General features: G+C 50.0%; 1 protein-coding gene and 1 long non-coding RNA gene across 5 annotated transcripts in view; one reads left to right on the top strand and one right to left on the bottom strand.

The window, feature by feature from the left end:
- Nucleotides 1-1366: 1366 nt before the first annotated feature.
- LOC132657665 (uncharacterized) lies at nt 1367-10594 on the bottom strand. The gene is made up of 3 exons (XR_009596151.1): nt 10481-10594; nt 9180-9846; nt 1367-4832 (listed from the first exon to the last, which is right to left on the bottom strand). It is a non-coding gene; the product is annotated as an uncharacterized LOC132657665 (long non-coding RNA).
- The window catches only part of ATP2C2 (ATPase secretory pathway Ca2+ transporting 2), a 78536-nt gene continuing 61224 nt past the window's right edge, over nt 8211-25522 (top strand). For all 4 annotated transcript variants that reach the window (XM_042231511.2, XM_027977685.3, XM_042231512.2 and 1 more), the window contains exon 1: nt 8211-8477. In XM_042231511.2, the coding sequence (XP_042087445.1) occupies nt 8379-8477 (99 nt within the window). In that variant the 5' untranslated portion in view covers nt 8211-8378. The remainder of the gene's footprint in view (nt 8478-25522) is intronic.

The raw sequence follows: 25522 nt of genomic DNA on the forward strand, positions 1-25522 counted from the left end.
AGTGATGAGAGAGGGCGACAAACATGGCCCGAGGTCCCAGTGCAGTGAAGCCCGCAGTCCACACTAAGGGCTTCCCATGGAGGGTGCGATGGGGGCCACTTCCGTGGGCATGACCTTCACCCTGCTAGCGGCACACTGCCTGCGATGATGCCCGAACCAGGAGCCGTGGGCATTGTGCAGCTACCCCTATCCAAGCTGTCCATCTCCACCCTCCTCCCCCGCCCTGCTCCTCTGTTTTCCCAGCCCCGGCTCCATGTCACCTGCCTGGGAGTCTCCCCTGAGTCACCGGGTAGACTGCTGCATGCCCCCTCACGTCCTCGCTGGGTCCTGCGTGATGTTGTGACACACGCCATGTGGGCTTCTCCTTGAGACCCGGGACTCATGGGGGGCAGGGCCACATCTAGCTTATCTCCCTCCCAGCGTGCAGCCCACTGCAGGCGCACAGTGGGTCCTCCATGCTGGATTGTTGAACTGGTGACTGATCACATGGGTGAGGTTGGGTCTGCCTTCCTAAGTCGGCTGAGAGTGTCTGACGAGGGACTGGAGGATCCCATTAGCCCTCCGTCATCTCAGAGCCTGGCAGAGGGAGATGGTCTGAGCGGGTTCCTGAAGGGAGAGTGAGCCCCTTTTCAGAGGCTGGCAGCCTGATGGTCCCGGCATCAGACTTGGGGGGTAGAACTTCTGGCTCACGCTCTTAGCTGTGTGGCTGCGGCCAAGTCACTTAAGCACTCTGAGCCTCTGGTTGAGTCCCGGGTCAGGTTCCCCAGAAGCAGAGCCTGAGGCGAGACTTGGTTTGTTAAGGGTGTCCCTCTAGCAGAAGCAGGTAAGGGAATTGCAGAGGCAGGGTTTCAGGCCAGGTCCCAGGCTCAGCCCGGCCCCCTGCGGGGAGCTCTGGGTTGTCCCTCCCCGGGGGGAGGCGTGGGCTTTCTGCCTGTGCTGGTCGAGGGGAACCTGGGGAAGCACATTTTCAGGTGCCACGGTCTCACGCTGGCAGGTGCTGGAGGTCAGAGGGGGGAGCCCACAAACAGGAAAGGGGGTCCCAGGGCATATGGGTGGAGGACCCCATCATTCACGACAGCCCGTCTTCTGGGAGAGGGGTGCTGACTGCAAACCAGGCAGGTGTCTTGAGGATGAAGTGAGGGCAGAGCCTGGCACCACGGGAGCAGTGCCGTCACCTGGCCCGCACAGCCTCTCAGATGTTTGTGGAATGAATGAACCAGCTTGCCTACTGGTTAAACCGGGTCCCCTGTGGCTGCCCAGGCTGGTTATCAGAAGTCTCTCTGTGTCCCGGCTGGCTGCTACAGATGTCCCAAAGCAAGGGGGGGGGGGGGTACAGGGCGACAGAAGTGAGATGCTGTTTCTCTTACTTTTTAAATTGTTTATTTTGAGATAATTACAGCTTGATAGGGAGCTATAAAAATTATAAAGGCCCTGGGTCCCCTCACTCAGGTTCTCCTAGGGTCACGTCTTGCGTAACCACAAGGCCGGAAACTGACGCGCCGGTGTGGGGGCGTGGTCTCCCTGGCTCCGGATCTCGGGCGCAGATTCGTGGAGGCACCAGCTCCGGAGGTACTCCGGAGGTGCTCCGTCACCACATCGGTCTCCTCCTCGCTGCCTTAGTTGTCACACCGTCCCTAACCCCCGCCAGCCACTAATCCACTCGCCATCTCCCTGATTTCGTCTTGTCGAGAATGTTCTATAGGTGGAACCGTACACTATGGGACCTTTTCAGATTTGCGTATAATCTTTCCAGATTATCCAAGTCTGTGGGTGAGCTCCCCTCCCCACTTTCTTGCTCCCCCTCCCTCCCTTACCCCTAAGAACCTCAGGGTGCCCTTTCAAAGGGGACGTTCTCTTCCCTGACTAGAGAAGAGTGGTTGACATCAGAAGCTCGCGTCGGTGCGATACTGTCGTCTCCAGAGCCTCCCCAGGTTCAGCAGCCGTTGCACTAAGGTTCTGTGTGGTGGTGGTGGTTTCAGTCGCTCAGTCGTGGCCAACTCTTTGTGACCGCCATGGTCTGTAGCCCGCCAGGCTCCTCTGTCCATGATTCTCTAGGCGAGAACACTGGAGCGGTAGCCATTTCCCTCTGCAGGGGATCTTCCAGACCCAGGAATCACACCGGCGTCTCCAGCATTGGTAGGTGGGTTCTTTACCGACGAGCTGCCAGGGAAGCCCTGATATCTTTTATAGCCAATGATAAAAACATTTCCCCAGCTCTGAGATCTGATCCAGGATTACATTTGCATTTGATTGTTATGAGTCTTTCGTCCCTCTGGAACTTTCCATGGCCTTTCCAGACATCTCTGAAGAGAGGAGCCAGTTACTCCCTGGGATGCCCTCCAATGGGAAACTGGTTCCTCGTGATGGGACTTGGGTTCAGCACTTTGCCAGGAGTCCCCCAAAGTGAAGCTGTGCTCCCTCAGTGCATCGTATCCGAGGCGCACAGTATCATTCATCCCAACGGTGGTCCTGGCAACCCTGATCCCTTCGTCAATGTGGAGCTGGCCAGATTTTTCCAATCTAGAGTGACTGTTTCCCTTTGTAATTCATAACTGTCTTGTGGAAACACACTTAAGATGGTGTAAATATCTTGTTTCTCATTCAACTTTCATCTGCTTCCTTTTTTAAAATGTTAAGAGTATGTTTTAACTGAAGTATGGTTGATTTACAGCGGTGTGCCAGTCTCTACAGCAAAGTGACTCAGATACACAGACTCTGGTTTTGTATCCTTTCCCATTATAGTTTATCATCATAGCATATTGTATACAGTTTCCTGTGCTATACATTAGGGCCTTGTTTTTTATCCATCCTATGTGTAATAGTTTGCTTCTGTCTCTCTCTGTAAGTCACTCAGTTGTGTCCGACTCTTTGCAATCCCATGGACTGTAGCCCACCAGGCTCCTCTGTCCATTGAGTTCTCCTGGCAAGAACACTGGAGTGGGTAGGCATTCCCTTCTCCAGGGGATCTTCCCAGCCCAGGGACTGTGCCCGGGGCTCCTGCGCTGCAGGCAGAGTCTTTTCTGTCTGAGCACCAGGGAAGCCCGGTAGTTTGCATCTCCAACCTCAGACTCCCAGTCCATCCCTCTCCCACCTCCTCCTCCTTGGCAACCACAAGTCTGCTCTCTCTTTAACAGAATCTTTTATTGCAGCAAAATTTACCTGCACAGAAGTACACAAAATGGGAATTCCGCTCCATGAGTTACTACAAAGTAAACACTGAAGTCTAGGCCTGAAAGGGAGGGAGTTTTGGGTCCTGTGCATAGCTGGGGGAGAACACAGTTGGTAGAGGCACCTTTGAAGTTCAAAGACGGGGGAAGCTGGACTGAGCTCAGCTTGTTTGACAAACAGCCAGGAGTCTGAGCGGTGGTAGGGGAGGAGGCTCTGGTAGGGAAGGGGCCATTCTAACAGCCACTTGGCTGAGAACTAACCACACCCCTTCACCCCTAAGTGGGGAGCCCTGGGGTTCTCTGAACTTTCAGAGGGAGTCACTGAGAATTTTGAACTCTCTATTACACTCAATGGACACGAGTTTGAGAAAACTCCAGAAGCTGGTGGTGGACAGGAAGGCCTGGTGTGCTGCAGTCCAGGGGATCGCAAAGAGTCGGACACGACTGAGCAACTAAACTAAACTGATTACATTCAAAAGCCAACAGAAATTGTATATTTTCAAATTTCTGACTATGATATTCTGGAAAAGCAAAACTATAGAGACAGCAAAAAGATCAGTGGTTGCCAAGGGGTTGGGGTGAGGGAGGAATGAATAGGGGATTTTTAGGCAGTGAGATCCTTTGGATGACTCTGTAATGACAGCTCTATGACATTCTGCGTTGGTCAAAACCCATGGAATACAGAACACCAAGAGTAAACCCTCATGTGAATGGATACATGTATATGTACAGCTGAGCCCCTTCACTGTCCGCCTGAAGCTATCACAGCATTGTTAGCTGGCTGTACCCCGATACAAAATAAAAAGTTTAAAAAAAAAGTAAATCCTCATGTAAATGATGGACTTATGTGGGGGTCTTCAGCCATACCACTGCCTTCCAGAAGGTTCTATATCTGCCCTCACCCAAGGTCATCCCTTCCTCTTCTGAAAATCTTTCAGTAAACAAGTTTATTCAGGTGCCAGGCCTAAATAATTTGTTGGTAGCTATTTAAAGTGTAATAAGTAGAAGGGTTCCCAGGCCTGTCTCAGCCAGTGGGGAAATGTCACCTCGAGATGGGCCAGTGATACCTACCAGGGGTGTAGGAGGAGGGAGGGGTGACATCTGTATGAGGCATTTACCTCTCGGTGTTTAGCAAGACCCAAGACTTGGCACCTGGCATCAGGTTCCACAGGGCTTGTCCCGCCTGGTGCAGTTAAGCCCCTGGGAACCCCAGCAATGCCCACAGTTGTAGGAAGTTCTCAGCCAGTGTTTCCCCATCACTCAGCAGTGACAGTGGAAGGTGGCAGACAGTGCCTGGGCATGGGCGTGGGTGTGGGGAGGGTGGCCAGAGCTTGGGTGCAAACGGGAGAGTCATTTCACATAAGCAGGCCTCACTTGATCCTGTCTCTTCTCCCTGCTTGGAATGCTGTCCTCCCACCCCTCCAGATATCCACAGGCGTCACTTCTCACCTCGTTCCGGTCTCTGCTCGAACGTCACCTCTCCTGGCTGCTCAAGTGACAGGAGCCCCACTCAGTCTTCAGTCCTCACTCCGTTTGCTTGTCTGCATCGCCTTGCTCGCCCTGCTAGTGTCCTGGGGCAGCCACAACCAGGGAGCACAAACCAACAGAGATTCTCCCGCAGTCTGGAAGCCAGGTGTTGGCAGGACCATGCTCCCTCTGAAGGCTCTGGCGGAGGAGTGGGGACCCAGCCTTACCTCTTGTGGCTCCAGGCGGTCCTTGGCTTGTGGCCGCGTCCCTCCCATCTCTGCCCCCATCCTCACGAGGCCTCCCCTCTGTGTCGTGTCTCTCCTCTCCTGTCTTTTATAAGGACACCAGTCCTTGGGTTTAGGGCTCACCCAGTTAATCTGGCATGATCTCATCTTGAGATCCTTATCTTAATCATATCTTCAAAGATCATTTTCCTAAATCAGGTTACATTGCCCCGCTTCTGGGGATTGGGACATGGATGAATCCTTTTAGGGGGCCCTTTACTCAACCCACTGCATCCACTGCCTGCAACTGCATGACAGTCTGGTTTGTTTGTAGCCTGTCACACCCGCTAGGAGATAAGATGCAGGAGAGCAGGGACAGAGGTCACGTGTATCAGTGGTTGGTCTCCATGGCCACGTGGCAGATGCTTAAAAATATTTGCTTAATGAATGAAAGTGGCTTTCCTTCTCTAAATTCTAATTTCTCCATCTGTGACATGATTATATTACTGCTTGTGTGCTCAGCCATTAAAAAAACAAGCGAACTGAGGGTATATGTAAAGAGCATCAACTTCAAACGAAGTTCTAAAACTAATCTATGTATATATACATATACATACATACATACATATATATATGTATATATATATATATATATATATGGGCTTCCCTGGTGGCCAGATGGTAAAGTGTCTGCCTGCAATGCAGGAGACCCGGGTTCACTCCCTGGGTTGGGAAGATCCCCTGGAGAAGGAAATGGCAACCCACTCCAGTACTCATGTATCCCTTGTATTCTGTACCTCTTGTTAATAGGATGCCTTCAAATTCCAACCTTAGACTTTCCCAGTGAGGTTTATTACCAAATATATTTCAGATGCCTTGGGATTGCATTGAGGTCTCCCAGCAGGGTGTGTTGTTGGGAGGTAATTTATGGGTCATGAAGTGACACCACTTTCATACCGAGAGTGAATGGGACTTGAAGAGTGTGACCTCATTGTTCAAGTTGCCCAGGGCTGATATTTCAAGAAAGGCTGGATGCTTTGGGCTGACTGGTACCCTTGTCTCTCCAGGCTGGCCAGAGCATCAGGACTGATCACTCTCAGAGCTGCCAACCTCAGAAAGTCTCGCAGCAACAGTCTTGTCTGAATTCTTTTCCTTTTAATTTTCAGCTCTGCTTCTCCTATCACAGATTCTTTTACTATTATTATTATTGGCCGGGCCACTCAGCCTGTGGGATCTTAGTTCCCAACCAGGGATCAAACCCAGGCCCTCGGCAGTGAAAGTGCCAAGTCCTAACCACTGGACTGCCAGGGATTCCCTGTCTTGTCCAAAGTAATTCCTTGAGAGTGGACTCTAGAATCCAATAGGCTGCAGGCAAAAATGAAACAGGAAAGCAACTCAACTGGGAAATTTGAAACTCTCTCTTATCCTCCTTTGTCAGGTCAAGTGGTCAAAAATAAAGACATGAGCAGTGGAGCCAGAAAATCAGAGTGAATAAATACAGAACAAATTTACAAAGAAAAGTACAGCTTACCAAGGCCCTTCCAAGGAATATATCACCTTGTCTAGTGAGATTGAAATATTTACAAAAGTTGCATACACACCAGGCAAAAAGTCCCAGCAAATTAAGAAAGGTTCACAGACCCGTGTACAGATACATTTTCTGATCACAAGGCAACAAAAAGAAAAGTTAAGCACACTTAAGCCTAACAGTGTCCATTCAGCCATTCCAGGCACAAACCTGGTCTCTTAAACTACTTTCTCTGTAATCCATTCCATTTTTTTCTTTTTTTTAATCCCAACAGGTCTGAATGTTGCACAACATCCACTGCCCAGAATCTGCTTTCTGAATGCCCTGGACATTCTCATGCCTGACCCACAAATTCTTGACAATCTGAGCTGGAGCTGAGGTGGAGCTTTCAAGGCAAAGGTATTTGCCCAACACATCACCCCCTGCTCACAAATAATCTGTTTATCAAATTTTCCCCAAAGCACTCAGTTGGAGGCTCCAGACCCTGACTCAGATAGGTGGTGTCACCCCCATTTTGTGGGTGAGTAAACTGAGGTGCAAAAAGGTGATAAGAATCGCCCAAGGTCACCCAATGGTTAGGAACAGGCCTGGAATTAAAATCTGACTCACACCCGAGTCTTGCTTTTCTCGTCACCTTTGCTGAAATTGATGGAAGTGGGCAGCGTCGTTTCTGCAAAGAGGGGAAGAAGCAGGAGAAACAAGAAGGTCTTCTAGAACCCACTGGGTTGAGTGGGCCTGACATGGCCACCCCTTGGGGAGCAGCTGGGGTAAGTGGCAAACATTTGCTCCGAAGAGGCAGCACAATTTAATGGACACAAACACGTGTCCTGCCCTACAGTCCTTAAGTAACCCCAATCAACAGATAAGAAAACTGAGGCACACAATAGCAGCACAGCCTCCTCTGAAGCCCCCTCCCTACTAAGCAGGGAGTCTTGTTCTGGATTCCCGTGCTGTGTGAAGCCGAAACCCTTACACATCTCAGTATATCCACTTGGAGGCTGAAAACCGTCTACACTGCACATTCACCCACAGGTTTTGGGAGCCATGTGAGCCAAGTGATGATGGGAGTGAATATGCCATCTCCATACCCAATACACTACGCCAAGCCCTGCCCTGAGCTTTTCCCATATAAGATGGTCCAGCAGATTTCCTCTCAATTTCACTATGAAGGAGGTGCCATTATGGTGGCCATTTTACAGATGAGTAAACTGAGGCTGTGAACATTTAAGAAACCTTCTCCAGATCCCACGATTAGCAAGCACAGGAGCCTGCTCTGCAAATGAAAATAAAGAGCTCATAGACCACGCAGCACCAGGTGTAGCCCAAAGGCAGCGGCTCCTCTAACTGTCCAGCTCGTGGGGTTCCCTCCCAGGCCCCTTCCTGGAGGTGAGATCTTAAGCTGTCTTCTCCTGCAATAACAAACTGGCAATCACGTTCAGAGAAGCCACGTGGCCGCTCCCGAGCCTCCTGGCAGCTCTAGGAGCCTCAGCTCACATTAAACGGGCTCCCAGCATCTTAGCTGACCTCACGTGGCTTCCCCAGGAGAATCACCTGGGTGGCTCGGTAGAGTTCAGCTTCCCGGCCCACTCAGTGACTCAGGGTAGGGAGGGGACTGGTTTATCGCCTGTCTCCACCCCATCCCCCCGGCTCCAGCTGCATCTCACGATTGGACAAGTTCGGGAAACAGCCCAAGCTTTGAGGCGCCTCTGCAGCCCCAGGGCCTTCCCGGGCCGCCGCGGCCCCTCAAGGGCGGGAAAGTCCGGGAGGGGCGGGACCAGGTGCGCCGAGGGCCTCCCTGTGCGCAGCTCCGCCCCGGGGGCGGGGCCTCACCTGCGGCGGGCAGGTAGGCGGCTACCTGGTAACCTGGGCCTGGCCCGGGAGGCTTGGGCGCGCGCAGCCAGCCCCGGCCACGCCAGGGACGGAGGGACGCAGGCACAGGCGGCGGCCGCCGGCGGGACGGGAGGCTGGGCGAGGGACCTGCACCCGCTCACTATGTTCGAAGGACGCTTCTCCAAGTTGCTGCAGAAGCTCGCCTTCTGGGGCTCGAGCCACAAGTACGAGCTGCTGGCGAAGGGCGAGTTGGAAACCTTGGTGAGTCCGGGCGCGGGGCGTAAGACCTGACCCCCACCCCGTCCCACCCCCCGACCCTGTCTGCGCACCGCGGGCTGCGCTCCCCCAGCTCGCCCGCCTCCCCCTGGTTCTAGAAAGAAGGCGTCTTCCTAACAACGCCAGCTCGCATTTCTGCTATGGGCCCAGCGTTCGCCTTTTAAGCTTTTTAACTCTCCCATGCCAGCCCATTTTGCAGATGCGAGACTGAGGCCGAAACAGGGTAAATATGTCCGATAAGGCGCACATGGCTAGCAATGACCGAGCAGACCTAACCTAGGTTTCTCTGACTCCAGAGAATTTAAATTCCCAGGTCTCCCCATCTAGACTGCTATCGGAATTTTCTAAGTTACTTGAATGGGGGGGAGGGGCATTGGCGACAAAAAGTGTTTGAGCATAAATAGTAGCAGTAATGGTGGAAATCAGAGTAAGAGTGGCTGTGCCTTTCAGTTCTGCTTCCGGCATCTCCAGAGCCACTTTCGCAAAAACCACTCAGATTTCTCTGCTAGCTTTGCAGCCTCCAGAGGACCCTCTAGGATAAACTAACAGGATTCTAGGACCAGGAGAGTTTTTCCAGTGGACAGACTGACACTCCTGTCCCCAAAAGCCCATCCACGTGGAGGACCCAGAGAGGCAGCGGGGTCAAGGGGTCACCAACTTTCTCCTTAGCTTGTAAGCGGAACTCACCGTGTGATACCAAGAGCAGAGAACGTGGTATTTCTGCAGAAGCATCTCTGGGTCTCTGCAGTTTTTAAAGTGTAAATGAGTCGTTCAAAACTAAAATTCCTGAAGCGGTCCTCTGCAGGTGCTCATGGCCTTTTGACGGCTGAAGGGAAACCTTAAAGTTAAATTGACTTTTTAATGAATTAGAGCTGTTGGAAAATCTTGACAATGGTCAAAACATTTTGGTTGTATGGGTCTTAAATATTTGTGTGTGTGTGTTTGAAATAGTGTTTTATAGATGGACTCTAGCATGAGAATTCTGGTGCTAGATGGCAGACCACAGGGCTGTGTCTGGCAGTTCTCAGATAATCTCTGTTTTTCATATGTGAGGTGTATGTTAACCATGGGTTGGATACAAAGTCCAATTATTTCGCTGAAATCCATTTCTCTCCCTCTCTGTATGCCGTGTAACTCATTCTGTTGAAGGAATTTGAAGTTAATTTGCCAGCCTGGTTGCCTGTTCTATGTTACTTTTTCTATTTTTCTTCTTCACTTCATCTTTGACTTTTGCATCAAGCTGGGTATTTTTCAAGCACTCCTGATGTCGTTGGTTACAGCCAGATTCTATGGGATGTCTCGGTTTGCCAAGTACCTGGGGCTTCTCTGGCGGCTCCAACGATAAAGAATCTGCCTGCAATGCAGGAGACCTGCGTTAGATCCCTGGGTCAGAAAGATCCCCTGAAGAAGGGAATGGCTACCCACTCCAGTATTCTTGCCTGGAGAATTCCATGGGCAGAGGGATCTGGTGGGCTACAGTCCATGAGGTCGCAAAGAGTCAGACATGACTGAGCAATTAACACTAACACTTAAGTGTGCCAGGTATGGGGATGACGTATCCTGAATAGAGATGCTAGGGAGAATTTGATCTCTGAACCAAGGTGGGCTTCATGCCCCCAGAGCTTTTCAGAGAGTCCCTTAGAAGTGGGACAGGTCTTCAACCTGTCTGTAGGTATTCGGGGGTGGAGGGGCACTCACCTACCTGGCGTGTTCTCAACAGCACCCTGAAGCATGTATGACAACTTGGCAGTGGAGGGGCGGTGAGACGGGAAACCCAGGCAGCCAGCCACGCAAGCTGGCTGAGAAAACAAGTATCCTGTCTCTAAAGGCAACTCGGCAAACCCAGGAAATTATTAAAAAGTAAATGAGGAGTGTGATGAGGGAGGCGGCTGGCCGGCCAGCCAGGTCACCTGTTTCCTGCCAGCTCAGCTCAGTCTTTGCTCTCCCACTTATGTCCTCCACTTCAAAAAAGAAGCAAATTTGCTTACCGTGATCATTTCCGCAATAGTCGTAACTCCTTCATGAGCACTTGTTGTAGGTGATGTCCTGGGCAGGCTCTGAACCTCCCCTCCACTTTGCCGAGTCACCCCAGTTATCGTACTAGTTATTATTGAGACCTTGTTGTGTCTCTTCACCCCTGAGTTGTATTAACTGTATGCACGTGATAGCTGAGGCTTTGGAAGCTCTCAGATTGGCCAGGTGGTAAGGTTACAGCTGTGTCCAAAACAAAGTTCATGGCAGAGACTGACCGTCAACAGAGAAATCCACCAGTTTCCAGTAGGAAGGAGAATAAAAAAGTGGAGTGACTGGGCAGGGGACAGGTGGTTGAGACAGGGGTCAAGGGAGGAGCACCCAGAGTCAGGAGCATCCAAGGCTGAGTCAGCACAGTCCTTATGCTCTGGAGATGGTTTATTCTTGCTGCATTTTCAATGTGAGGAAAAGGAAAGCATTTGGGAGACCTGCTTTCGTTACTGGGAAAAAGCTTTCTCTGCCCATCAGAACCTTGGCTAAGGAAAATGTTGGACCAGAAATTCCTGCTTCCTGGATGACTCGGTGCCAACTCCGAAAGTTATCTTTGACCCTCGGGGCTCCCATCTCTTAACTGAGACTGGCATGGCTCCGTCCCGCACTGCCTTCCTGGTTGGTGAACTGATTCATCTCCCTGGGGCTCTGCAGGGTGAAGACTAGGTCCCAGCCGACCCATGTCTTGGTCATTCATTCAGCCCAGATTCACCGAGCACCTGCCGTGTGTCAGGCTGGTGCTGTACACCAGGGATGGAGTGGAGGAAAGGACACATACGCTCCCTGCCCTCATGGTGCCCTGTCCTGAGACGGGCCCCAAACCACAGACCACAGCTGACCGTTTAATGAGAAGGGATGTTTAAAAGATTCACTGGAGTGGCAACGACTAGGAGATGTGGGAAGGGCAGAGTTGATGGAGAGTTCTAGGCAGAAGGGAGTGAGGTGCAAGGCTTAGTGGGAGAGGATGAGGCTGCAGAAGCAGAGCTCACAGAGGCTCTGGGCCTTGTGAAGAATTTGGGTTCCCTCCATAGAGCGACAGGGAATCATGGAAAGGTTTTATGCTGGGGCAGGACAACCATTCATTTATTCTCAGGTGTGCCAAACATGAGGCGTGCAGTGAACAGACACAGTCACATTTGAGTTTTTAAGAGATCACACTTGGATTGCAGGAAGAGGAGTTCTGAGACTTACACACACACACACACAGAGGCACCCTCAGAGATCTTTGGTGTTTCTCAAAATTTAGCTATATACATGTCATCTTGAAGAAACGTGTTGGAAGCCCCCAGGGTTGTCTTTTAAGTATGTATTATTTATCTGGCTGGTCTCAGTTGTGGCATATGGGATCTTTAGTTGTGGCATGAGAACTCTTAGTTGGAGCATGTGGGATCTAGTCCCCTGACCAGGGATCGAACCCAGGCCCCTCACCTGGGGAGCACAGAGTCTTAGCCACTGGACCACAAGGGAAGCTCCCCCCAGTCTTGTTTTATTTTAGTCATATCCAACTATTTGCGACCCCCTGGACTGTAGCCCACCAAGCTGCTCTGTCCATCAGATTTCCCAGGCAAGAATACTAGAGTGGGTTGCCATTTTCCTCCTCCAGGGGATCTTACCAACCCAGAGATTGAACCCATGTCTCTTGCACTAGCAGGCAGATTCTTTACCTCTGAGTCCTGGGAAGCCCTTCATGCCAAAATGTGACTTAAATAAGTATAAACCTAAAATTGGCAATAAACATAGTCACATGCTTATTATGAAAACTACATTTATAATAAGATTATGAAGTACACATGTAGCAACTGTGTTTTGACATGACTGGTGACCCCGTATCAAAAGTCAACCAGTGATGTGGAATGGTTATGTTCATTGTCGATTGCTGTGTAACACGTTACTCCCAAACGTGGCAGCTGAAAATGACTTTCTCTCCCAGTTTCTTTGAGTCACAGGTCTAGGGGTGGTTTTCCTGGGTACTGCCGGCTCCAGGTCTCTCGTGAGGTTGCTGTCCGGCTCTCCCCAGGGCTGTGGTCTCATCTGAAGGCCCTCAGGGAAGAAGGGGGAGGGATTACCACCTGGGGCTGCTGATTGCACAGGCGTCTCCTCACTTCTGGCATCTTCTGTTGACTGGAAGGAGTCTAAGTCCAGCTGGTTCTCAAAGGGGAGGGGATGACACCAGGGTGTGAATAAAGGGAGACAGGGTGATGGAGGTATCTAGAGGCTGCCTGCCACACTGGTAGAAAGAAATCGTCCCTTAAATGAGATCACTCGCTAAACAGAACCACGCCTGGTATGAAGTTTGTGCCACAGCTGTCTGTTTTTGTTAGTGTTTTTATTAGTCTTGAGTCCGGTCTTTTTTTTCTTTTCCTGGCTGTGTTGGGTCTTGGTTGCTCCATACCGGCTTTTCTCTAGTTGTGGCAAGCAGGGGCTCCCCTCTAGTTGCAGTGTGCAGGCTTCCTGTCACGGGGGCTCCTCCCGTTGTAGAGCACAGGCTCTACGCACGTGGGCCCAGAAGTTGTACCACATGTGCTTAGTTCTTCCGTGCCATGTGGGATCTTCCTGGACCAGGGATCAAACCAATGTCCCCTGAGTTGCAAGGTGGATTCTTAACCACCAGGGAAGGCCTTGAGGTCCAATCTTCAGACTCTTTTGAATCTTGATTTTGATAAAGCTTATGCTGGAAATGTTTAATTACCCATATGTGTATAAAACGGCGTTTACGCAGACCGAGACTGTGTCTGCTAGATCAGGACAACCTGCCTGTCACGTAATCATCATAGAACTTGAAGACAAGACCTTGTGGAAGGGTTGTTTCTTCACTGTGTGCTGACGAGCGTGCTCACTGCTCATGACCCATGCCAGGTAGCCACGGGCAGAGACTGGGCTTGCAGATGGCCTCCCTGGCAGCATAGTTGCCCGCTTCACAGGTCAGACTTCCTGAAGTCGATATGCCGACGTCACCGTGTGCCGTGTGATGGCTCCATGCTCCCGCCAAGTTCTCTCTGGGCTTCCGAGAAGCCTGCATCCCTTCAGCGCACCGTGTGATTGTTGTCCTGGATGCAGGCGTGACACCAGGGTCATAAGACAGCTCTTTGTTATAAACCAGCCACCCGGAAGGTCTTTATGCTGTGTCATATTAGGCTGGTTATTAAAACATATTCAAAGTCTGTATGATCTTCGAAAACTTACAGGCTTTTGAGAGCATGTCTGAAGATGCTGTGTTGGAAACCCTGGCCGAGACCTAGTGTCGTGAGCCTTATTAAGGGTAAAGGACCCTGGGTTCCTCGAGCTCCTGCGGGTGGGATGGCTAGCAAGCTCGCAGCCGGCTGTCTTCTGTGTCTCACATGGTCGTCCCTCCATGTCCTAATCTTTCCTTCTGACAAGGACACCAGACCCATCCTAATGACCCCATTTTAACTTAATCACCTCTTGGAAATCCCTGTCTCCAAACAGTCACAGCCTGAGGTGCTGGGGTTAGGACATCAGCATGTGGGTTTGAGAGGAAGACAATTCTGCCTGGAATATGAGTTCCTTGTAGAAAATATCTGGGAGGGTATTTCTTGGCGGGGGCGGGGGGAGCTTCTGTGGGCCATGGTGGGGGATAGGTGACCTTCATAGAGGTCTCAATCACTCTTTTTTTTTAAATTAAACTTTTGATTTTGAATTGGGGTATAGCCGGTTTGCAGTGTTGTGATGTTACAGGTGAACAGCAAAGGGACTCAGCCATACATATGGGGCTTCCCTGGTGGCTCAGAGGGTAAAGCGCCTGCCTGCACTGCAGGAGACCTGGGTTTGATCTCTGGGTCAGGAAGATCCCCTGGAAAAGGAAATGGCAACCCACTCCAGTCTCTTGCCTGGAAAATCCCATGGACAGAGAAGCCTGCCATACATATACATCTATCCGTTCTCCCCTAAATTCCCCTCTCTCCCAGGCTGCCACACAGCATTGAGCAGGGTTCCGTGTGCTCTACAGCAGGTCCTTGTTGATTACCCATTTTGAATATAGCAGTGTGTATATGTCCATCCCAGACTCCCTCACTGTCCCTTCCCCCACACATCTCCCCTTGCAACTATAAGTTCACCCTCAAAGTACAGACACTCTTAAAACCGTCTTTGTCAGCCCTACCTATGTGCCCCAAACCCCTGGAGATGACCTGTGCCCTTCCGGCTGGGCCGGCCTCACCGTGACCTTCTCGTGGGTGGGTAGTGGAGCCCAGCAGAGCACGTGTCTGACGCAACTTGATACTCAAGTACTTACCAAGGAAGATGTGCTCGAAATTCATGATTCTGGAGTCCCCGGGGTGAGAGCAACTTGAAACCTCTGGAATAAAGTCAAGCCCTACCCATAATTATTCTTTATAGTTCAAACCATTGAACCCAGACTACCGTGCTAACTAGGTCTGGTAGGTTTACAGCTGACACCCAGGATCACCCCAGGTACATCTCAGAATCCTTCTGTGCCTCTCCAGTGAGGCTGAGTCTGGTGGATCTTGTGGGTCGGGGGAAAGAGTATTGGCCTGAAAGACGGCTCCTAACCAGGAGATCTTGGTGTAGGCAGGGGTTGGGGCCAGGAGCCCAGAGCTGGAACCCACCCTGGCTTCCGTCACCCTGGCTGTGTGAGTTTGGGCACATTCTCTGTCTCTGCACGTCCACATGTCTGTCTCTGAAAGCGGGCCTGTGCCCTTAGAGGTTTTGAGGTTCCTCATGGCTCTTTGTGAAGATTAGATCAGGTGATGTGTGTAGGTGCTGGCGCAAGTGTGCTTTCCTGGGGTGAATATGGTCCTAAGAAGAAACGAGAGAATGTGAGGAAAGCTCGGCACGAGGCCTAGCTCAAACAGCGGTGATGGTGTTTATTAGGAATCATCCCTGTCCCGTTGCTCTCTGAGCTCAGGTTGAGTGTGCAGCGAGATGCTCAGGAGCCAGACTGGCTACATAAATTGCAAGATGAAAATGTGGGGCCCCTTCTTAAAAAGCGGTTTAAGAATTTCAGGTTGGCGCCGGCAGATCATTGCGGCAGCACAGCCGGCCTGGTGGGGCGTCCTTGTGTGAGGTCCATAGTTGGACATGCCAGGCGTTCTTGCTGTTTGTTTTCCTCCTTTGTGGGCTCTGCACAGCCTTCTGCCCTTCGCATACTTCTGTGGCTGCTTTAGAATAGCTCTTTCCCAAACGCGGTCTGGGGCCCAGGAATCTGAAGTCTGAGTCGCAACCAGCCCTCTGGTGGTTCTGATGTTCCTTGCGTGTGATAAGCACTCTTTCTCCATCCCTGTGACATCTGTCCTCCTGAGGCCAGATCCTTTTAGTGAGTTAAACACTTGTACTACCCAGAGGAGCTTATAATCTGGTGGGTAAGACAGAAATTGTACTAGTGCGTATATAATTACAAGGTGAGATAAGCCCCATGAAGGAAAGCAGCACATGTAAGAAAAGAGTTAGACACAGCCTGTGTGTGCCTGTAGCCTGTGGGGATGCTGCTGCTGCTGCTGCTGCCGCCGCCGCCATCAAGGTGCAGTCTGGGGAGACTTCCTGGAGGAGGTGGCAGGGACTTGGCGAACTGAGATTTGAAGGCAAGCTACCCATTCTCATTTTATTTTTTTACATAGGCCACATTTCACGCACGCCCTGGAGGATGGCCTCCCTCCTCTGACCCGGGGGATTCTGTAGGTTGCTAGTCTCATTCAGTGGCACTGCATCTCCAGTGTCAGAAATCCCCCCTGGGCTGCCCCTTCCTCCCTTCCCCAAGTGCCATCATATTGAGATTTGAGTGAGTTTTGCCTTCACTGACCATTGGATTAGGCTAATGTTAGTGTTCTACTGTCTTTTATGAACCAGGAACACTACATTATTTTTTCTTTATCCTCCCCAACCTCCGCCCCACTTCTTTGTCCTTTTTCCTTTTCCCTTTCGAAACTTGTCTTAGTTTTTTGGTTTGATTTTTTGTTTTTTTTTTTCCCCTCATAAACCAGAGTAAGTTTGCAGAGTCTGAAATTCCTCCTTCACTCCCTCCCTTCTTTTCTTTCCTCCTCAATGGGGAGGTGGAGGGATTAGTTGCCCTTTGCAGCTAATCGGTTTGCAGTAATCAGATCGCCGTTGATTTGGGCAGTCCCAGCCTCCTTCGAGAGAGGCTGTGATTAGGAACACTGGCGTCCGCAGCACCGGCCACCTGGAGGCAAAGTCCAGTTTTCCCACCCGCCAGCGGAAGATTCTAAGCCAATTTCTTAATTCTCCCTTGCCTCTGTGTTTTCTTTTGTCCAGTGGGGTCAAGTGTACCTGCCTCAGAGCTCTGTTGTGAAGTGGAATGATTCACTGTGTGTGACGTGTTCAGGCAGCATCTGATCACACAGTAATTACCATTGTTTGTACACAACAACATAAGTGTCTTTTTGTTTATTTTTTTGTACATAGGGTCCTACTGCACACACAACGGGAAACTCCTCCGCCCTTCACACTTCCCCACAGTGCATCCTGATCAAACACGTTCTTTTCTTCTTTCTTTTTTTTTTTTAAATTTTTGACTGTGCTGGGTGGTCTTTGCTATGCACAGGTTTTCTCTCGTTGCAGCGAGTGGGGGCTACTCTCTGTTGCGGTGCACAGACTTCTCATTGCGGTGTCTTCTCTTCTTGCAGAGCACGGGCCCTAGAGCACACGGGCTCGCTAGTTGCAGCTCACGGGCTTACTTGCTCCATGGTATGCGGAATCTTCCTGGACCAGGGATCGAACCTGTGTCCCCTACATTGGCAGGCAGATTCTCAGCCACTGAACCACCAGGGAAGTCCTCTTTTCCTGTTCCTTAAATTTTACTGAAGTACAGTTGATTTACAGTGTTGTGTGAGTTTCTTCTGTACAGCCAAGCAACTCAGTTATACATATATGCATTATTTTTCATCCCATCATGGTTTATTACAGAATATTGAATATAGTTCCCTGTGCTCTGCAGTAGGACCTTGTTCTTAATCCATTTTATATATCAGTATAATAGGTTGCCTCTGCTAATCCCAGACTCCCAGTGCATCCCGCCCCCAGCCTCTTCCCCCTTGACAACCATAAGTCTGCTCTCTATGTCTGTGAGTCTGTTTCTATGTTGTAGATAAATTCGTTTGTGCCGTGTTTTAGTTTCCGCACGTAAGTGATATCATATGGTGCTGGTCTTTCTCTAACTTACCTCACTTAGTATCATCATCTCTAGGCTCATCTACGTTGCTGCAAATGGCATTACTTCCTGTTTCTGGCTGAGTCGTATCCCACTGTATGTATGGACCACGTCTTCTTTATCCATCCTCTGCTGATGGACACTTAGGTTGCTTCCATGTCTTGGCTCTTGTAAATAGAAGCACATTCTTTCCTAGTGGCTGTGTAGGCATTTTAATTTAACCCACATCCCCAGCTCTTGGGCTTTGGGGTAGTTTCCCTCCTTTCATTTTCAGAACAATGTTCTGCTGAACACCTATGGATGCAGCGTATTATTTTGAATCCTTACAGAAATCCCTGTAGGAATCTGAGCCTTGGAAAGTGAAGTAACTTGCCTAGGCCCACGCAACTCCCCAGGGAGTGTGGACCCAGGCCAGCCTAGATTCTGTGCATGAATTCTCCACTCCCACCGGCCAGGTTTCTCTTCTGCGAAGTTCCTGTTTCCCCTGTTGTAATCAATTAGTATTGGGCTGGACAAAAGGTGCCTTTGGATTTTTCAGGAAGAGCATCTGGAAAACCCAAATGAACTTTTGGCCAACCCAGTATTTTATGACGAGTTGGCTTGAGGCTATGTCAATAGCCTGTTTCTCATTTTTGCTCAGTTTTAGCATCTGTTGGTGATTCTTGCCTGAACCCATTACTTTTTAAAAAATATTTATTTTTAATTGAAGCATAATCGCTTTACAATATTATGTTGGTTTCTGCCATACATCAACATGAATCAGCCACAGGTATACATGTGTCCCTTCCCTCTGGAGCCTCCCTCCACCTCCCACTCCATCCCACCCCTCTAGGTTGTCACAGAGCCCCAGTTTGAGTTCCCTGAGTGATACAGCAAATTCCCGCTGGCTATTTTACCTAAGGTAGTGTATATGTTTCCACGCTACCCTCTCCATCTCCATTTGTCCCACCCACTCCTCCCGCTCCCATCACATCTCCATTGCTGTCCTGCACGTAGGCTCATCAGGGCCACCTTTCTAGATTCCATGCTGCTGCTGCTGCTGCTGCTGCTGCTGCTGCTGCTGCTGCTGCTGCTGCTGCTGCTGCTGCTGCTGCTGCTGCTGAGTCACTTCAGTCATGTCTGACTCTGTGCGACCCCAGAGACGGCAGCCCACCAGGCTCCGCCATCCCTGGGATTCTCCAGGCAAGAACACTGGAGTGGGTTGCCATTTCCTTCTCCAATTCGTGAAAGTGAAGTCACTGAGTCGTGTCCAACTCTCAGTGACCCCATGGACTGCAGCCTACCAGGCTCCTCCGTCCGTGGGATTTTCTAGGCAAGAGTACTGGAGTGGGGTACCATTGCCTTCTCCTCTAGATTCCATGTATAAGCGTTAATATATGATATTTATTTTTCTGGCTTACTTCACTCTATATAATAGGCTCTAGGTTCATCCGCCTCATCAGAACTGACTTAAAAGGCATTCCTTTTTATGGCTGAGTAATATTCCATTGCATATATGTACCACAGCTTCTTTATCCATTCATCTGCCGATGGACATCTAGGTCACTTCCATGTCCTAGCTATTGTAAATAGTGCTGCAATGAACACAGAGGTACATGTGTCTTTGTCAATTATGATTTCCTCAGGGTATATGCCCAGGAGTGGGATTGCTGGATTATATGGTATTTTTATTCCCAGTTTTTTAAGGAATCACCATATTGTCTTCCATAGTGGCTTACGTTCCCACCAACAGTGCAAGAGCGTTCCCTTTTCTCTACACCCTCTCCAGCATTTATTGTTCACAGATTTTTGATGATGGCCATTCTGACCAGTGTGAAGTGATGTCTCATTGTAGTTTTGATTTGCATTTCTCTAGTAATGAGTGACGTTGAGCATCTTTTCATGTGTTTATTTAGCCCTCTGTGCGTCTTTGGAGAAATGTCTGTTTAGGTCTTCTGCCCATTTTTTGATTGGTGAACCCATTGCTTTTGGAATGTTTGCTGAACAGCAGTTTTCCAATTTTATCATTCCTTCCTCATTTACTACCTGGTGCTTGGTATCAGAAACAGCTGCCCTAACTCACAGACCTAGAGAACAAACCCATGGCTCCCGGGGCACAAGGACAGGGGAAAGGGATAGTTAGGGAATTTGGGCTGGACATGTACACACTGCTATATTTAAAATGGATAGGGACCTACCTGGTGGTCCAGTGGCTAAGACTCCATGCTCCTAATGCAGGAGGCCCATGTTCCGTCCCTGGTCTGGGAACTAGCTCCCAAGTGGTGCAACTAAGTCCCAACCCAGCCAAATAAATAAATATTTTTTAAAATCAATAACCAACAAGGACCTACTGAATAGCACATGGAACTCTGCTCAGTGTTATGTGGCAGCCTGGACGGGAGGGGAATTTGTGGGGAGAATGGATACATGTATATGTATGACTGAGTCCCTTCCCTGTTCACCTGAAACTCTCACAACATTGTTAATCAGCTATGCCCCAACACAGAATAAAAAGTTTAAAAGGAAGACAGAGCTGCCCCTTTCTCCTCTTTATCTAGGTGTTCGTGTATTCATTCATAATCATTCACACACTCACAAATTCCTGTTCTGTTAGTGGGTTAAAATTTGTTACCCTCATTTTTTTTTTTATCCTTATGCCCAGATTTGGCCATTAGAAGCCTTTTCTCATGGTGACTTTTCTGTCTGGACATCTTTCCGTCACTCTCTGAGCATCTGCCTGCTCTCTGCCATAACAAGACATTCCAGCTCGTTGTGTGCCTTCCCTGAGCCAGCCCTGGAGACAGCCGTTTCTTCTAGGAGTCTTGGCTCTTTTCACTGGAAGGAGACGTATTTATTTTTTAAATTTCTTTTGCCGCACCGGGTCTTAGTTGCGGCACATGGGCTCTTTAGCTGTGGCATGCGAACTCTTTAGTTGTGGCGTGTGGGATCTAGTTCCCTGACCAGGGATCAAACATGGGCACCTTGCATTGGGAGTGATGAGTCTCAGCCGCTGGACCACCAGGGAAGTCCGAGAAGAAGGGTATTTAGAAATCAAGGTCTGGTGTGCTGTGGGCCCATGCTCCTGGGGTGCTGTGGCCTCTGGGCCCTCTCAGGGCAGGTGTGTGTACGTGTACACTGTTAGAGCCATATTCAGTTTTATACTTGTGTGTGTGTGTATACATGTATATTTTATATATTTGATCATAGCTTTCAGCCCAGGGCTGGTGCCAGCTCTGTGTATGTTTGTAACTCCGTTCCCCAACAGCGAGAGTGCCAGCTCACATTATGTTTGGTATATATTTGCTTATTACCTAATCTCCCTGTGTGTAACCAGGCTCCTCACCTTGCCACCCACCTGTTGGTCCCCAGTCCCAGCAGCCCTCTGCTAACCCAGCTGCGCCACCTGCTTCCCCACAAGACCTGTACTCTGAGCACCTCACGTCGCATTGGCAGTTCTTTGCTGTCTGGGTTCACACCACCATCATTCACACACAGAGAACACCAACTAGGTGTGATTTCAGGAGCTGGAAAACACCTCTCTGAAACCCGTCTTGACCTAAGGCTGGACCTTGAGAACCTCTGCCTCACCAATGCTCCGTGTGTGGTATCGTTACCCCCATTTTACATAAGAGAAAGCGGAGGCTCAGAGAAGTCAAAGGGCTTGTTGAGGGTTGCTCAGCTGGTAGCTGGGAACCTGGATCAGGGCCCAGATCAGTGAGACGTGGGCCTGGTGATGTTCCCTCCACCCAGTTTCTGCAGCTAGGGTTCCCCCCACCCAGCATTAAAAAGCAATGGACCAGCCCTTTGAGTTCATTCGCATCCCTCTTGCCTCCTGTTGACACTGCGTTCCCAGCCCTGCCACCCTCCTCATGGGTCCCTTCCATCGCAGCCTCTGCCCTCCCTTTCCAAGTTGACATTGGCCCAGTCTGATCCTGAGCATCCCAGCCTAGGAAGGCCCTCCCCTTCTGCTCCTGCCCTGCCCCAGGCTTAGTCAAGACTGGTTTATCTCACTCAGGGTTCAGGATCCGACAGGACGCAAAAGGGGGTCCAGTAGAAGTCTCTCGCTGCCTGTTTCCCACCACCCAGTTTTGAGCCCCAAAGGCAACCAGCCCCCGGTCTCTGTGCCCTGATTATGCTAGCAAACCCATCCTCTTCTCTTCTTGGTTATAGACAGGCTAACCTGTTGCTCATGATATGCTTTGCCCTTTTTTGTTTTTTCCTTCTCAGTCTATTGCTAAAGGTGCCACCGCTTGGGAATGCTGCTGGGCAGTGTCTGTTGCTCAGCCCCTCAGTCGCATCTGAATTTGTGACCCCGTGGACTGGAGCCCTCCAGGCTCCTCTGTCCGTGGAATTCTCCAGGCAAGAAGACTGGAGGGGGTTGCCGTTTCCTACTCCAGCATCCTTCCCGACCACAGGATCGAACCCGTGTCTCTTGTGTCTCCTGCATTGCCGGTGGATTCTTTACCACTAGGAAGCGCGCCAGAATCTCTCTCGTATGCGTCTCCATCCTCATGCGTGAAGAAGGCACCTCAGTGACAATGCTGTGTAAGAACTTGGATCCGCCCTTCACAGCTCTGTTGGTGATGACTTTGCCCCTTGCCCAAAGCTCGGCTCACCTCTCTTCCTCAGTCAGGCTTCACACGTGTTCAGCTTCTGCCTTCTCCTTCTCAGGTGCTCCTCTGTCTTCACTGCCCCTCTTGATCCTCTTTAGCCCCCGAACTTCCCAGGCCACCTCTCCTCCTCCTCATTTCATCATCAGTGCTGAACGCATCCAGGGCAGCCAGGGACTGCTTGTTCTCCTCCCCGGTACCCATCCTTTATTAGTGGCATGGGGATTCTTTCCAGTGCTTACTTGACAGGCACTGTTGCAGTGGCTGACTTTGAACAGAAACCATTCTGCAGTAAATGAATCTGCAAAAGAAATGACTAGAACAGGTCCATTTTCTGCTTTTAAAAACTATTTATTTATTTTAGGCTGCGGCAGGTCTTTGTTGCTATGGGGACTCTTCTCTCGTCATGACGAACAGGGGCTCTTCTCTCATTGTGATGAACGGGGGCTCTTCTCTCGTCATGACGAACGGGGGCTCTTCTCTCATCGTGATGAACGGGGGCTCTTCTCTCTCGTGATGAACGGGGGCTCTTCTCTCATTGTGATGAACGGGGGCTCTTCTCTCTCATGATGAACGGGGGCTCTTCTCTCATCGTGATGAACGGGGGCTCTTCTCTCTCGTGATGAACGGGGGCTCTTCTCTCGTCATGACGAACGGGGGCTCTTCTCTCATTGTGATGAACGGGGGCTCTTCTCTCATTGTGATGAACGGGGACTACTCTCTCGTGATGAACGGGGGCTCTTCTCTCGTCGTGACGAACAGGGGCTCTTCTCTAGCTACGACGTGCAGGCTTCTCACTGCAGTGGCTTCCCTCTCTGTGGAGCACTGGCTCCAGGGCTTCAGTATTTGCAGCGTGTGGGCTCAGTAGTTGTGGCTCCCAGGCTCCAAAGCACAGGCTCTGGAGCTGTGGCACACAGGCTTAGTTGCTGCGCGGCATGTGGGATCTCCCTGGAACAGGTATCAAACCCGGGTCTCCTGCATTGGCGGGTGGATTCTTTGCCACTGAGACACCAGGGAAGCTCCCTCTTTATGGAAGTCACCTGTTCTGGACATTTCATAAAAACCAAATCAAGTGATAACATGGCCTTTTGTGTCTGTCTTCATCAGCACGGGGGTTTCAAGGTCCGTTTGTGTTGGAGAATGTTGTTTCCTAGGGTTAATGAACAGAGCACCCCAGACTATGATGGCTTCAAGCAACAGAAATTTACTCTCTCATAGTTCTGGGGCCAGACGTCCAAGATCGCAGTGTGGGCAGGGCCTGGCTCTAACGGCCATAGTGGAGAACCTGTCCCATGCCTTTCTCTTAGCTTCCAGTGCTGCTGGTGAAGCAGTTGCCTGGGCTTGCAATGGGATCTCTCCATGCAGGTCTGTCTCCGTGTCCAGGACTCTCCTTACGAGGTCATCAGTCGTATTCAACTGGATCTCACCCTGATGACCTCATTGTCACCTCGTTACCTCTGTAAAGACCCTGTTTCTAAATTCAGTCACATTTGAGGTCAGGGGGTTAGGACTTCAAGATAACTTCTTTTTCCTTCCAGTTTTATCAAGATATAAATGGACGTACAGCATTGTGTAAGTTTAAGAGGTACTGCTACTGCTGCTGCTAAGACACTTCAGTCGTGTCTGACTCTATGTGACCCCATAGACAGCAGCCCACCAGGCTCCCTCGTCCCTGGGATTCTCCAGGCAAGAACACTGGAGTGGGTTGCCATTTCTTTTTCCAATGTATGAAAGTGAAAAGTGAAAGTGAAGTTGCTCAGTCGTGTCCGACCCTTAGCAACCCCATGGACTGCAGCCCACCAGGCTCCTCCGTCCATGGGATTTTCCAGGCAAGAGCACTGGAGTGGGGTGCCATTGCCTTCCAGCATCATGATTTGACATAATGTCATGAAATGATTATCACAGTAAGTTCAGCGAACATCCAACATCTCATATTTTTCCCTTGTGATGAGAACTTTTAGGATTCACCCTCCCAACAACTTTTGTATATAACGTACAGCAGGGTTCATTATATTTCTCATTTTGTACATCACACGCCTGGTACTAATTTATCTTATAACTAGAAACTTCTGTCTTTTGACTGCCTTCATCCAACTCACCGTCCCCACCTCTGGTAACTGTAAATCTGATCTCTTTTCCTATGAGATCAGATTTTGTTTGTTTTTGAAGTTTAATTGGCCTACAATATGTTAGTTCCTGGTATACATCATTTCAATATGATGATCATGTCAAAATGATCACCAGGGTAAGTCTAGTTACAATCTGTCACCATACAAAGACATTGCTTAGCTAGTGCATACAGTCCTCACACTGTGTGTTTATACCCGTGACACGTTTATTTTGCAAATGGAAGTTTGCACCTCTTCATCTCCTTCGTCTATTTCTCCTCCCCACCCCCTCCCCTCTCGCAACCCCGGGTTTGCTCTGAGTGTCTATGGCTCTTTCTGTCTTGTTATGCCTGTTCATTTGTGTTGCTTTTTAGAGCCCACGTGAAAGCAATGTCATACAATGTTTGTCTCTCGGTCTGACTTCACTGAGTGTAACGCCCTCTATGTCCATCCATGTTGTTGCAAAGGGTGAGGTTTCATTCTTTTTTTATGGTTGAGTAGTAGGAATGTTGTGTGTGTGTGTGTGTGTACATATGTAGACACCACATCTTCCTCACCCACTCATCTATGAATAGGCACTTAGATGGCTTCCATATCAAGATACCTTTTTTTGAAGACGCAATTCAACTGATAGGGTAGCATGCTTCAGTACTTCATTCCTTTTTAAAAATCTGTATTTTCATTTATGTATCTGGCTGTGCCAGGTCTTAGTTGTGACATGTGGGCGCGTTAGTTGCAGCCTGTGGGATTTTTAGTTGGTTGTGGCATGTGGGATCTAGTTCTCTGACCAGGGATCGAACCCAGGCACCCTGCATTGGGAGCGCAGTCGTAGCCACTGGACCACCAGGGAAGTCCCAGCACTTCATTCCTCTTTGAGGCTGAATGATATTCCATGTGTGAAAGAGCACATCTTGTTACTCCATCAGCTAATGGACTCTGAGCTGTTCCAAATTGTGCTGCTATGAGCAGCCAAGAGCTTGTACTTATTCGCATCCCTTTCTTCAGTTCTCTCGTTCACAGACCCGGAAGTGTGCCCGTGGCTTTCACTTACAGAGCACAGTTGGAGGCCAGACACCCTCCCACTTTGGGCTCAGACTCCGTCCCACGGTCACGGTCATGGTCATGGAACACAGCTGGGGTTAGGAGTCTCCCGCTGGACCCTCCTCCTCC

This window comes from Ovis aries, chromosome 14, assembly GCF_016772045.2.
Source record: "Ovis aries strain OAR_USU_Benz2616 breed Rambouillet chromosome 14, ARS-UI_Ramb_v3.0, whole genome shotgun sequence".
Lineage (NCBI taxonomy): Eukaryota > Metazoa > Chordata > Mammalia > Artiodactyla > Bovidae > Ovis > Ovis aries.